Source organism: Heterocephalus glaber, unplaced genomic scaffold (genome assembly GCF_053883595.1).
Source record: "Heterocephalus glaber isolate CG9 unplaced genomic scaffold, H.glaber_assembly_v1.0 deba00001788, whole genome shotgun sequence".
Taxonomy (NCBI): domain Eukaryota; kingdom Metazoa; phylum Chordata; class Mammalia; order Rodentia; family Bathyergidae; genus Heterocephalus; species Heterocephalus glaber.
The window spans coordinates 2,180,644-2,196,038 of NW_028258471.1; the positions used below are offsets into that span (position 1 = coordinate 2,180,644).

Below are 15,395 nucleotides of genomic sequence, written 5' to 3' on the forward strand. Positions count from 1 at the left end.
AGCAAAGAAGTAGCTATGGGAGATACTGAGGACACGGGAAGATGTTTTGCTGCTGTTTTTAAATCCTTTTCATCTTTTGTAACAACAGAAGGCTGAGTAATGAGTACAATGCTACTAGCTTAGAAGATTTGATGCGAGAAGGATGAAGTTCTCTTTTGATTGCTTCTTTTTTTTTTCAGTGAAATTAGATAAAATCATGAGCTGAGAGTATGAGTGAGGAGGAAAAGGGAAAGAGGTTATTATAAACTTGAGAAGCAGTGACATAACATGAAATAAATATTTTGGAAAGTATGCCATCAGGATTTCAGATCTTTTTAGACTCTGAGATAAATGTATAATCTCAGAAATACCAAGTGTCCCTAAGGATATTCTATTAGAAATAAACAAAATAGGAATAGTTTGGGCCAAAAATCACTAAGTTTAGTCAGGGAGCCTCTCTGATTTGTTCAGGAAATATATAAAAGTCACTCAGTAAATTTCAGTTTTTAAATATCGGAATAGCTGATAAATTTACCTGCCTCAAAATGCAAAGGGAATAAAATGGATAAGCAATGTAGAATCTCCTTCTCCAGCCTCACATCTAATTTCTTTTTCTGGAGTCTGTCAAAAATAACGCTTTATATCTCTTTCCAGAAATATTTTATTGATCCATTTTTTAAAAATTATATACTGAGAACATTTTTTATAATCCTTTAATCATTTTTTAAATGTTACTGATACTCACTGGTCTCTTTAATTTATGTAAAAACTATTTCTAAAAAAAGAGCAAGATTGAGCATCTGTTTTAATACTGACTTGTAGTGTTGGCAGCCATCTGGCAGGAGTCATATCTGTCAGGTTTTTCTTAAGAAATGTATATATTAAAAAAAAAAAAAAGAAATGTATATATTTATTTAACAAAGCTCTTTTTCTTCCACAGCTGATCTTGCATATTTAATGAACAAAACATATGAGAGAAAGTTGCCTGTTAGTTCTTTAACAGTATCACGGGTAAGAACATTTAAACATGTATTTTTTCAAAGAAGAAGGAGAAACAGCAAGAAAGACTCTTTAAGTAGATGAGGCTGCATGAGGAAAGAATACCCTTCATAGGAAATATTTTTTCATAGTGTAGTATGTTTTTGTAGTTACTAATCCATATTTTATGATATAATTACAAAATTTTTTGGCTGAAATGAAAGATAATACCAGACTCTGATGGTAGTAATCACTGTCATGTATCCAATTTATTTTAATTTTCTCAAGATAACAATGTTTTGCCATATGATACTTGTGATTTTTTCTTTTAAATTGATATGACCTTCAGAGTACTAATATTTTCTGGTTGGCATTGGAAATGTTTTTGGTAGCTGAGAATGGGTATTAATGTCCTGCTGCTGCAAGACAGTGGATGGAAGAATAATACTGGGCTCAGAGTCAGAAATAGTAATCAAGAGTAACTTACCAAACACCTATGCCACATTGTATTAGATTCATAACCTACATTATTTCTTTTTAATTTTCATAGCAGCCATATGAGATAAACATTATGTTTTTTAAGATATAGAATAGTTTAATAGTTTTCCCAAGTTCACATGGCTTATAAGTAGAAAAGTTGGGATATAAATGCCAATAAATATCTATGAAAGCAGTGTTCTCTTCTGTTGTCTCCCTCAAATACACCTGGTCTTGTCTGGATCATGAATTCACTTTGTGATACAGGGTGACAGGGTCCCTCTCAATTTCCTCATTTCTGCTGTGAGGACAGTAGCATCTCCCTCAGATGGTTGATGTGATGCTAAAGTAAGATCTTGTGAAAGCTTTTTTGTAGAAATTAATAGCACCATAAAATTCAAAGTATTATTAAATATAGAAGAGAGAAAGGAAAAAAATAATCTTTCTTTTTAGTCCTGGTCCTTTCTCTTGTCATTTGTTATTCTTTTAGTAGCAAACCAGTTCACCTGGTGAGAACTGGAAGTTTTTGAGCTCATAATTGCCGTATTGGAGGAGAACTGAAAGACCAACAGTTCAACTCTCATATGATGTGTGAAACCCCTGGACGATCACACCTGACATTTGTTTAAGTAGGACTTCAAGGTTTACGGAGCTTTCCCATTTCTTCTTGTAGCCTTGTGCTCTTGGGGGCAAGAGCCTTTTTTTTGGTTATGCAGATGGAGCGACTGAGTCCCAGAGGGGCTATACCATCTGTTTATGCCACACAGCAAGCTATCAGGAAAGCTGCTTCTCAAGCTCAGAGTCTGTGTTTCCACTGCATTTTGGATTCTAAATCTGTCCTTAATGGATTTCTAAATCAAATCCACAAGTCCCAGTTATTTTAAAAAGTCTCCTTTTTACTCTCTTTTTCCCCTCTATGAGGTTTTAATGATATAGTACTCACAACATGTGTTACCACCATCTCTTTTTTTGCCTCAGAGTCTCTACTTAAGGGTAGAGTCCATTCTTGAAATAGTTTTTTCTGTTCTTTCATTTGGGTTGTAGTTACAGAGTATACTTAAAAATTCTGTGTTTTGAAGAGAGATTTTGTTAGAAGAGAAATCGTACATTCACTGGTTCACAGCAGAACTTAAATCAGAGTAGGAAAAGTAGTTACAAGCTGAGTTCCCTAAATTTAGCTTTCTGTGTGCTGGGCAATATTTTTTCAGCCTTTAGAGTTTTTATCCTTTCAGCATGTGTTCCCTTGTATTTGGAGCTTAGGGCATAGAGGAAAGATTAGGGCTCAACCCTGAGAAGTGATGACTAGTTACAAATACAGTAGGAGGAGATCTCTCTTCTTCAGAGCAAGTTTCAAATTTGGCTTTCAATTCACATTTTCTGTACATATAGAAAAAGAGAAGCCACTTTGTTTGCATTAGTATAAAGCAGTTTCAAGGACAGAGCCATACTACATGAACATTATCCCAGGAAAATGGATGTCCTATTTTAACGTCAGTATGTGTGAACTAGGCCAAATACATGGCATAACTTGTACTTAACCCAATGATTTCTTTTATCTCTTAGTTTGTGGACAACATTTCATCTCGAGAAGAAATAGACCATGCAGAGTATTACCTTTACAAGTAAGTTTTCCATTCCAGTTGGCTGTGTATTTTCTTCACACTCCCTTTTTACAGTTTTTGTTTTGCTTGTTTAGTTTTTGTTTGGTTTGGTTTTCTTGGTGCTGGGGATTGAACCCAGGTCTCTGTGTGTGCTAAGCATGCATTCTGCTTCTGACCTACATAACCAGCCCCCATGCCCCTCTCTAACAAAAAAGGCAGTATATATGATATGTTATATGTAGTGTTTGACATCTTTGTTTTTAAGTTTATATTTTAGCAACCTCTCATTATCAGTATAGGGCTTTCTTATTTTTTATAACAGCATCATATAGATTATATACCCAGTGCTGTTATCAAAATCCTTGTAGGTATATAATTTTGCACATAATTCTCTTGAGTCTATACATTTATAATTTTCATAGCTATTACTTTCCAAATTGCTTTCCATGAGGTTTTACCAGTTTACATTCTTAGCAGCAGTGTATGAGAGAGGCCTCTTTTTACAGCTTTGCCAGCACACAGGTTATTTCACACTTGGATATTTTTACCAGTTTGATAGGAAAAAATTTTATTCATATGCACAGATTGACTGTCCTTCATCTGAAATGCCTGGGACCAGAGATATTTCAGATTTCAGATTTTTTTAGATTTTAGAATATTTGGATAGACTTTACTGATTGAGGAATCCCTAATCTTACTATTCAAATCCAAACTGCTCCAAAACCCAAAACTGTATTTTAGAACGTTTTTTACATTACCAAATTAAGTACTTCATTTTTTCTCAGAGTTTCAAACAGTTTTATTGTGAACTATAAATATTCTTGTCCAAATGTAAGAAGATGTATGTCCAGTACTGCATTATGTGTAATAGCATAAGACTGGAATGATTAATTCTCGTTAAGTAAAGGGCTGATCAAATACATTATGATTCATCCTTTTAGGTGGCTTTTTACCTATTAAATATCTGTCAGAACAATACAGCAAAAATTTTATTGCGATTCCTGTTTGCAAAATATGATTTATGATTTATTCCAATTTCTGGATTCTAAAAATATAGCCATTGAAATTTAAATGTTACCAGTAAGCTTTTAGTTAGAATTTCCCATTTGATTTTAGTTTGTTTTGATTTAAAAAAAAATTCTAGTTATTTGCATCTAGGTTCATTTTTTGTTTGTTTGTTTTGGTACTGGGGATCGAACTTGGGTCCTTGTGCTTGCGAGGCAGGTGGCGGAACCACTGAGCTAAATCTCGGGCCCTTAGGTGCGTTTTTAAAAGCGTATTCTATTTCAGTGAAAATTTATTCAATTTTCTTTTATTTGATTTTGCTAAATAGAAATGAAGCTGCTCTTTTCTGAAGCACCCTTATTCTACTACCTTTTTGGTGTTTTCTGTTTAAATATAAATCTCAATGGACTAGATTCCACCCCTTAAAAAACATTTATTTTCCAATCTAAGATTGCCTTTAGCAATATCCTAAGTTTAAATTCTGATACTAAAATCCTAATTGCAATCCTCTTACCTTTTGTTAAGCTAAACGCACCCGCATCCTTCAATGAGAGTGAGCCTGCCTCCTTGGAACTGCGAGCTGCTTTATTGGTTATTTTTGTCCATGGTGATGAGTGTATTTGGCTGGCATCTGGTGTCTCTCTCTCTCTCTCTCTCTCTCTCTCTCTCTCTTCCTCTCTTAATTTTTTTTGTTTTGTTTTGTTCATGGCAAAATGCAGAAGATAGTTCCAATTTCTAAATAGAAACTATTGCCTAGAATTTCATCCTGTGAGACACAGTGCCATACATAATCTTGGCAGAAATTTGTCCCAAATTTATATGTGTTTCTGTAACAGATCATTGACTTCAGTGATTCGAATTCAGTATTTACTGATCACCTCTTTTGTGCCCAGGCCCTGTTCAAGGTTCTGGGCATATAGTGATGAATAAGTTACCCACTATCCATGTCCTTATACCTTAAAGTATTCTTCTTTTATTTTTTTATTTATTAAGTTTATTGGTACATTTTAGGTATACAACATGATAATATTCGTCATTGGTAATTTGTACCATTACATGATATATCTTGCTTATTTTCTCCCTATTCCCCTGCCCTCCCTTCAACCCCTCCACCCATCCCTATTTACAAAGACTTTATTTCCTTTTCTCATATTTATTGCTTTCCCTTCTTTCCTGTCCCTTACCCCTCCTACTTCGCCTTCCCCTTTGGACCTTTTCTTCCTATTTCACATTATCTATTATACATTTTAATCCTTATTTATACTTTCAGTTTCTCACACCAGAGAAACTATTCAGTACTTACACCTCAAAGTATTCTTTCAGGACATTCCATGATTAATTCTTCACAGGATATCCAGTTTGTGTGGTCTGGAATCTTCCTGAATACCATAAAATTGCTCTTTCCTGTTTCCATGTAGATTATATAGAGGACTCTTATGCATCATAAATCTGAGCCACTGTTTGATTTGACATCTCATCTTTGCTTTAATCAGAACTAATATTCTTACAACATCACTTTTAGTTCTGTTCTTCTCTCTTCCATTACATTGGCTCTTTTTTCCTTAGACTTTTTTTTAAAGAAAGAAACATTTTTTATGACTTCCTAAGTACTGTTGTGTTTGTATGAAACTCTTCAAAATGTAAATAACAGAGGTTGGCTAGTTTGACTCAGCAGCTAAGTGTCTTACTCCTGCTTCCCAGCCTAAAAGAATATATGAGACATATTTATGCCTCAGAAAAATTAAAAGTTATGTTATGAACTCTTGGAGTTTCTCTCAAATAATTCAAATCAAGAACATTAATCCTGAATATACCAGGAACTGCTCTGTAACACCTCCACCCCGACGGTTAGGTATATCTTTAGTGGTTGTTAACTTTCATGGTTTCTGATATTTCCTTTAGTCCTTTAGTTCACATTCTCCAGTAGCTGTGATACCTAACACCCCTGAATGGAATGAATTTAGACATCCCAGAGTGAACTTAAATCACTGATTTAGAGTGAGGAAATGTGGTCATTTCTTCATCCTAGACAACTCATGCTTCTTGCTCCCCTGCCATTTGGATTTCTCATCCCCAGGCAGTACCTCATGTAGAGAAGAGCCCATGGCAGGACATTTGCATTGGCTGAACTCTTTCCTGGTGACTAGACCAGGCTATGCTAGCAGTGAGTAGCTGCTACACCTTTTCATCTTTTAATGATCAAATATCCCTGTGAATTATTTGAAGAGTGTTAGAGCCAAAGAAATTTGAAAACCTTGAGCAACTGGTACAGAGCTGATTGAACTTCTGCTATTATATCAGGTGCACAAATAAACAGTCCCAGGCTTCAGCAGGAGTGATACTATTTATCATCATCTTGTCATCCCAGGAAAGAATCTGGACATCTGAATCCCTGGAAGTCCTGAGAGCTTCAACATTAAAGGGAACCAAGGATTCTTTATGGAGGGAGATAGCAGCAGGAAAAACAAACATCCAGACAGTCAGATGTGGGCTGGGCCCTGTCCTCAGAGCCAGCAACTCTGTGCTCAACTGCCCTGCTGTTTGTAAAATAGAAACTGGAAATACCAAGGAAAGGGAAAGGATGCCCTATACCAAAGAACAATATGAACTGACAATGATTAAAGTGATTAATACCAGAAATTACATAAGTTGACAAAAACAGAAATAGCCAGTAATACTGTATATATCTAAAGGGAAAATAAATCAAGAATAAAAGTTTTTCAGAGAGAAGGTTAAAACAAGTTAAATGAACAAAATATAAAAGCTAAGGAAAGAAGGTATGCTCAGTACTGTTGGGTTGTAACAGATAAAACTAAAATAGGACAATAAAAAATATAAAATGAATACACAATAGGAAGGACTTAAGCTCAGGACTTCATTCAGTAGGTATAGTTTCGGGTTGGGACAGTAGGCATGAGTGTGCTCTTGCATAGTCTTAGCAGGCTAAATGAGACCCACAGAATATGAGAGGCCAGGCCGTGCAGGCCCTTGGCTTCTTCCAGAGACGCTGTGCTTCCAGCTGGCTTTATGTATTTGTTCTGCAGAGAAAATTCAGAGAGTGCAGAGTTGGATAAGAATAAAATTATATTTTCATTTTCACAAGCCTCCTAGTATTTAGCATTTCCTTCAATTATGAATACAGGCAACAGACAACAGAAATAACAGCTATGTCTTTCACACAAGTAAGAACCATTGTTTTTTTTCATATCACATTAACATTTGTTGCAGATACCTTAAAAAATTATGCTTGTCAAGGTTTAGAAATTACATAAATAATTAAACCTGCTCACTAGCGCTTAGCAGCACATATGTTATCTTATCTCAAGGACAGCTTGACATGTTGATAATTGTATTTCAATGTAATTGGCTTTGGTTATAAGATACCAATTCCAAGAAGGATCCATAGGCATCACCTCATTGCCAGGGCGTTCAAGACATAAAATTGAACTGGGGTGGAGCTGATCGTGAACATTATGGCTTGGTTTTGTTGTCACCATCACCTGTTTCCCAGAAGCAGCCCAGAAGGTTCTGTGGGACAGAAGAAAAAGCAAGGTAAGCCAGTAGCTCAGCCAACAGCAGCTGACAGGAAAGGGCTGTTCGGAGGTTATCTGATTGGTGGGCAAGCTTCCAAATCTGACTGCATTTGTTTTTTATATTTGTTTAAGGTTTTTTAAAAATTATTCTATGTTAATTTTAAAAGCAGTCAAGCAAAATTTTTTCTGAGCAGAAGATTTTTACTTCCTATCCAAACACCTTTTCATTGGTACTTGAAAGAAAAAAGGCTTCCACCTTTGATTTACTATAATTTATAGCATTCCTAGGAATTATATTTCATCTTTATTGAGCTGATGCAGAGACTAAGACATGGAGATTGACTGAGCACCGCGTGGAAGCTGCTCCAGTCCTGAGCAGGGAAGGAGACTGCCAGGTGCAGGTGCAGTGGTCCCTGCTCCGAAAACAATGCAGTTTCCCCAGCACAAGGTCGTGTCATGAAGGGACCTAGATGGGGCTATAATTTCTTTAAAGGAGACAAGCAGAAAGCATTCCAGAGAGACCATAGTATATAGAGCATTACAGAGCAGGAAGAAAGTAGAATTACAAGATAAAGGGAAACCCCTCATATTTCTTATAACCTATGGGTTATTGTTGTTTATTCCTTGAGAACTATAATTTTAGTGTTTCTTCTGCAAAACATTCCCCCTTCAGCAATCTGGCTGCTTGGGAGTCAGTGCTATTTTATGACAAGTTCCTGTAGAGTTTTATATAGTAGGAACTACTTCCTTTGATGTTTTGTGGAGAATGTTTCCTGGGCACCTCATCTGTAGTTCTGGGCTCAGCTCCTGCAATCCATTCATGCTTTCCACATGTGGACAGATGAGTCTGGAGGCAGCGTCTACGTTTCCATTTTCAAGATGTAAAACTGCTCATCATCAGGAAAATTGTGCCATCAGTAAAAGCCATTATTTTCATGGTTATAAAAAGCTTTTACAATTCCTATATTAGTATTTGATTACTGCATTAATGGGATGCAAACTCAAGCCATAGATTCCTCCTTTCCACTCAGTGTCCTCTTCACAGAGGATATTTGCAAATTGCATTTTTAAAGGCTTATTTAGGCTTTTGAGTCATTTTGGGAATGTGGTTTACAGATGCATGAAATTAAACTTGGTTCCTTTCATCATTAGAGCACCAGGAATCAGAACTGATGCTTTAATCTGTAACAGTGGTCATTCCTGAAGGAAAAGCAATAGATGGTGTGAGAAACTGAAAGTGTAATAATTGATAATGCAGAATAGGAAGAAAAGGTCCAAAGGGGTAGGGGTAGTGGGAGGGGCAGGGGAAAGGAAAGAAGGGAAAGGAAAAATGATAAGAAATGGAAAAAATGGAAATAAAGTCTTTGTAAATAGGGAAAGGTGGAGGGGGTGAAGGGAGGGCTAGGAATGGGGAAAAAATAAGAACCAAGATGCATCATGTAAAGGTACAAGTTCCCAATAAGAAATGTCATTGCGTTGTATACTTAAAATGTACCAATAAAAGAATTTAAGAAAAAAAGAAAATAATTATGTGTGAAAATTTAACAATAAAGTTGGTCATTACAGCATTTTAAAAACTGAAACAGCAAGACCAACATATGCAAAAACAAAAAAAAGCAATAGAAATTTTCAGTGTGCAGAGCATTCTCTGTTAAGAATTTAACATTTTTGGTTTTTAGCAAAAATGTAGGGAATGTTGAATCAGTTGTCATACAGTAAGGAGAGGTTGTCACAGAGAACAAGGTCTGTTTTTCTCAGAATGCAATTCTCTGTGTTGTCATAGAGAGTGGCAGGCCACCCAGTAATGAGAGAAAGTCAAAGTTTATTGGCAGGCTGGGTACTGCCAACACATTCGTCCATGCTATACTTGGCCTCAAGCATCTTTCATCAGTTGCTTAGCTGACCTGGCAGATACCAGGCATCTCTGGTTGGAGACGGGTGGTAGGTCAGGAACAGCTGGGGTGAGGCAGATGGCATCCTGCATGTCTCCAGGTCCCAGGTTGGCAGCCAGCCTAAAAAGGAAAGACCAAAATAGCTTCATTTTTCAATAAGCAAAAATATACTGATGGTTCCTTGGAAGGTGAGAACACTGCCCCAGGTCTGTGTGGTATGAATCCATTTCTGCCTGTAGAGAAATGGAAGGTGGGAGCTTATTAGGAGGGAGCTACGTGCAAGCTCCCACAGTAGTAATTTTCCTTTGAGAGTGTAGAGATTGTGTTTTACAGCAGTAAAAGGCAATCTTAATTTTTTTTGTTAGCATATTGCCAGCTCTCTTTGTGCTTGAACATTAAGAAAGGAGTAATATCCCAAGGGGACATAAGCAACTCAGTGCCTTTTTAAGTAACTCTTCCATACTTTTAACATTGTTGAATGCTTTAATTCTTATTTGCTGATCCTTACCACAGTCCAGTAATGGCTCTGTATTAGACAGTAGCAGATTGTCAGGGGCATAATTCATGCCTTACCAAATTAGAACCTTGGCATCCACTACTTCAGACTGTACTTTTCTTCTCTTCTTTCCTTTCATCCTGGAGCCTAGCTGTAGGAGGATAAATCCTCAAAATATTTTCTTAGCATTCCTTTTAACTTTTCCACAGTGATCTTACATGGTTATTCTTTTATTCATTTCATATGAGAGACAGGTACTCCTACAGATTCTTTTCCTAACAGTCCATGCTGCTAAGAACACCTATGCATAAGTCTTTGTATAGCTAGATGCTTTCATTTCTGTGGGGTAAATATCTAGGAATAAAGTGGTTGGAGTGTATGGTAGATATATACTTAACAAAAGAAATTACCAAATTATTTTCTAAAATGGTTATATGATATTACAATCACCAACAGTAGTTTCAGTTCCTCCACATTTTTGCCAATACATTTAACCATAGAAATATGTGTTTATTGGTATCTCATTATGGTTTTAATTTGTATTTGCCTAATGACTAGTATTATCTCTTTTTGACAAAGTGCTCAGGTCTTTTGCCATTTTTAAAAATTGAGTTATTTTCTTGCTATCGAGTCTGGAGAATTCTTTTTCTTAGAGTCTTGTGTTCATTGATTTAAAGAGTGTTTTTCAGGGATGTTTTTATTTTTGATGAAAGTCTAATTAATCGATTTTTTCTTTTATGTATTACATTTTTGGTGTTATCTAAGAAATCTTTGCTCAACCCAACACCACAAAAATTTTTGGCCTACATTTTGTTTCAGAAGTTTTATAGTATTTGGTTTTATAGTTAGATCCATTGAGGTTTTTTTTATATAGTAGGAGGTAGGGATCAAAGTTAATTTTTTGGAGGAGCCGGGGATTTAGCTCAGTGATTCCGCTTCCTGCCTCGCAAGCACAAGGTCCCAAGTTTGACCCCTGGTACCAAAAAAAAAAAAAAAAGTTAATTTTTTGACCTAAGAATGCCTAATTGTATCAGGACCATTTATTGAGTAGACTGTTTTTAAACTACCTTTGTACCTTTTTTGGTAATCACTTATTCATATATATGTGTGTTTATTTCTAGATTGTTTTGTTTCATTGATCTCTATTTTGGTACAAATACCACATTTTCTTGATGACTATAGTTTTTAAGTTTCTTAAAATCAGGTAGTATAAGTTCTCCAATCTGGTTATTGTTTCTCTTTTTTTTTTTTTTTTTCTGGTACTGGGAATTGAGCTCAGGACCTTGCGCTTGCAAAACAGGCAAGGTGCCACTGAGCTAAATCTCTGGCCTCAGTGTTGTTTTGTCTGATTTAGGTCCTCTCCATTCCATATGTACATGTGTGTATATGTGTGTGTGTATATATATATATACACACACACACATATACATGCATTATTAATGTAGAGAAATTAGGAACAATATCAGTTCAAGAAATACAGTATGTATTGAATGTCCAGTATATATTTAGAAACAGAAAGGGAAGATTACAGGGAATATGAAGGGAGAGATTTTATAATTCACTTGCCATTCTTTTTCCATTGAAGGTGAATTTAAACTGACCTCAAAGAACCTGAAATAGAAGTACATGAGAACAGATACCATGTCTGCAAGACAAATCATTCTCAGCTGTCTTTGTAAGGGAAGTTCTAAAGCCGATAGAAGGTTTAAGAATATTGTTTTTATTCACTAAAACTTTGGTATATTCAAAGGAAGAATATAATATAATCACTGCAATCAAAAAGCTATGAATTGGTTGGGGATGGTTATATATATGCAACAATACAAAAATCAACATAAACCCAGCATATAAAAATATAGGTCAGCTGATTGCATATATGTAACAAAATTAGTGTTTTAAAGAAACATGCTCTGAGCAGGACAGAAGACAGATTGAGAGGGATTCCTGTTGCTATCAACAGACAAGAGGAGGCTTTGAGAAGTAGATGAATAGAAGAAACAGGAGCAGGTGTTCAAGATGGAGGAAGCAGTGTGGTTAGAGATGGAAGGGCACCAAGAGAACTGGCAGTCTTGGGGACTGCACCAGTCAGGGAGAGTAGTACCTGTGGGAAGAAATGAGAAGTAGGGCAGGAAGATACAGAGAGAACAGAATGCTGGCAGGGTAAAAGGGAGAGTTTTAAGCCTGTCATCATGCATTACTAGTGGGTATATAAATTGGTATAGCAGATATAGAGAGAACTTTGGTGACAATATTAAAATTATAAATACATATATCCTTTGGCCCACTTATTGCAATTCTAGACATTTAACATCCTGATATTCTCTCATGCGTGTGAAATAATACCCACTACAAAAGTAAAACTATCTATCAGTAGATGCCTGATTAAAATTACTCTGTAGTCATACATTGTATTACTATGCAGTGATTGAAAATAATGAGGACTTTGTATTTTTTTATATTTTGTATAGTATAAGTATAGGTGTATTAAGTGAAAAGAACAAGTGGAGAACTTTTTATATAACCACTGTGGTTTGTGTATCTGTGATGTGGATACATGTGCTTTGATATACATTTGTGTGTGTGTGGGTGTGCTGGGTAACTTCAGTTATTCTCTCTTATACCTTTTGAATTTTAATATTGTGGCTGTGTTACTTATTGAAGAAATAGTTTTTAAAGATCCCTAACATAAATAGTTAGCAGTAGATTCATGAGCAGTATATATCATAATAAAAATATTCCCAGGAGATTAAACAATACATTTTTTATCGAAAGAGTACATAATTGTCTGTGCACACAGTGAAGGGGCTGTCATGTGGTAGTTGACAGTGGAAAAAAGAGAAAAATGTATTTTGCGTAGGAGGGGATAATCAACAGGATTAATGATAGGTTGAAAAAGATAGAAAGCAAGAATCAAAATGAACTAAAAATTAAACCTTGGTTAATGAGAAAGTGACCAGAACATTGGTAGAAGTACTGAATTGAAACCAGACTTAGAAGCAGCAGAGGCTGGGTCTTTGCTTTTTCATTGTACATATATGTGTTTCTAAGTTTGCTGCATCATATTTTGTGCCAGACTTGGGCCATTAGAGAAAGAACAACTGCCAAAGCATACCCGTTAGATCTGGCATCCTGGCACCAGCTAGGAAATTTTAAACTAGATGACCTCTGAAGTTTTGCCAGCATTCAGAATCTGTGAAATTGAGGGTACGTGGTTTCCTTAAAGACATATGACAAATCCAAGTTCAGCAGCTGTGGATGACATTGCCGCAGACCAGCTGCAGTCGATGTCGATGCAGGGTAGGAAGGGGAGATGTCCTGGGCCAGCGATGAGAAAAGAACCTTCTCAAGCAATGTTCAGGTTCCCTCTGAGAAGTCTCAGGGTCTGATTTATTTTTATATCTTTAAGCAATAGCTAAGAGGCATTGGGCGGAACATGTTTACATTTTAGGTCGCTTTAGCAATATCTAGTGAAGTAAAGATTATTTTTTACTAAACAGTATATTTTTTCTAAGCTGATTCATTTCATTGAACATCATGAATACATTTTTAAAAATTACAATTGTCCCCTTATTTTCCCATACCTAAGCAGAACAGAAGGTAACTTAATCAAAATCTCTATATCAGTGGGGGTATAAGCAAGATTTAATTAATTAAATGTCAAACTTGTGGTTGCCAGCTGGCCCTTGAGAAACTGCACAATGGTTAATATAGTTTGCTATTAGCTCTCTATTTTTCTATACCTCTATTCATCTTAACTAAATGTCATTTAGGTTCATAGTCCATGAGCAGGAGATATTTACAGCACTTTGAGAAATATTGAGTAACTTGCCCCCTTAATGTATTTACCTGTCTTAACATTCTTTCTATTTCCCATTTCCCACTATTTCTTACATCTAAAGTCTATCCTTCCAATCTCTTTATAAGACCCCTTTAGTAAAAAGAATGTCAGCAACAAGAGAGGGAGTTATAGTAGTGGGAAAACAGAGGGGGTTTTAGGAGAGGTTTCCTTAGGAGTGGATGTGGCAATAGAACTAAGAGAAACTGGAATTTGGGACTTGTGAGCCAGATCAGATTTCAATATATCATTACCAGTTTGCCTCATGGAGAGTTTGTTGTTAGTCACAAACACAATGACTCCTGTGATCAGAGTAACAATTATAAACATTATGGCAAGAAAAAATAAAACACGAGGGTACGATGTGTTCCACCCTTTCTTTCCCCCAGCTGGAACTTTGTCAAGCAGCATTGGAAGTCGGTTGGGCTTCGCCATGACATCAAAGTCAAAGGCTCTCCAGTTAGACCAGTGTGTCTTTCTGTGCCAGTTCTTTGTCCTAAGGTGACTCACTAGTAAACCAGAAGATAGAGACTCGATGAGTACTTTAAACTATCTCATAACAAAGTGACACAGAATTAATCAAACTCAGAGAAAACTTAACATATAAAGAGATTCAATAATAAAAATACATTGTGGGGGGATCCTGAAAAAAGCCTGCTCTAGTCAGGATGGTATGAAAGAGGTACAGTTATTTGGATTTGGGGACTAGCTTAGTCTCACTTCGATCTGCAACTTGGAACCGCAATTTGGAACCGGTTAATCTGATTCTCTGGACAGTAGCTTCCTAGATAAGTACAGGATCTTGGGTGCCTCCCATGACACATTCCATTATCTCAAATTCTGTTTTGCCTTCTCACTGAGATAGAAGCTAGACTTTGAAAGCATGAAGTTCTCCTCTGTTTAGTTTACCGCAAACTTTATTCACTTAAACAGTTGAAGTGGAATTTCATTCACTTTAACCATTGACTATCAAAAGAAAAGCTAATAGATGGAAAGTTAGATAACAGAAAGGATCAGAGATTCCTTACTCTCTTCCTGTGGCAGACTTTGTTTAAGATCTTATTTGTAAATACCTTTAGTAAATTTTGTGTTATGAGAACTTACTTTCTTATTTCAGGAAACCAATTTTTGTGCCATATTTGAGTTTTTCTTGTCTTTGAGCACCAAAAGGCCCAGAAAGCATGAGATTTTTGGGGGGTGTTTTTTTGTTTTTGTTTTCTTTCTTTTTTGGAGACAGGGTTTCCAATATGTAGTGCAGCCTGGCCTTGAACTCACTAGTAGTCCAGGCTGGCCTCAAACTCACAGTGAGCCTCCTGCCTCAACCTCCCAAGTGGGAGATTACAGACATGTGCCACCACACCCAGGGATTTTAAAAGGAAAGGACTAAAGTAAATCTGTTCTAGTAGCTGTAAAACTCTTTGAGGATTAAACCTTTAAATCCATTAAAATTTCATATAAAAAGATACTCATCGTATCATTCATAGTTCCTTTGCTACAGTATAATGTTCTTTGATGAAAAATATCTTTCTATTAACTTGTTTCATGATTGTGAAGTTGTAATAAGGGTACCGAGAACTTTAGCTGGAGGGCAGAGAGAAA

At 36.1% G+C, this 15,395-nt stretch overlaps 1 protein-coding gene across 7 annotated transcripts in view; it reads left to right on the forward strand.

The window, feature by feature from the left end:
* Mrps27 (mitochondrial ribosomal protein S27) overlaps positions 1-15,395 on the forward strand; it is a 111,936-nt gene that overhangs the window by 28,719 nt on the left and 67,822 nt on the right. For all 7 annotated transcript variants that reach the window (XM_021250663.2, XM_004872856.3, XM_004872858.3 and 4 more), the window contains 2 exons: positions 920-990; positions 2,998-3,056. In XM_021250663.2, coding sequence (XP_021106322.1) covers positions 920-990; positions 2,998-3,056 — 130 coding nt within the window. The remainder of the gene's footprint in view (positions 1-919; positions 991-2,997; positions 3,057-15,395) is intronic.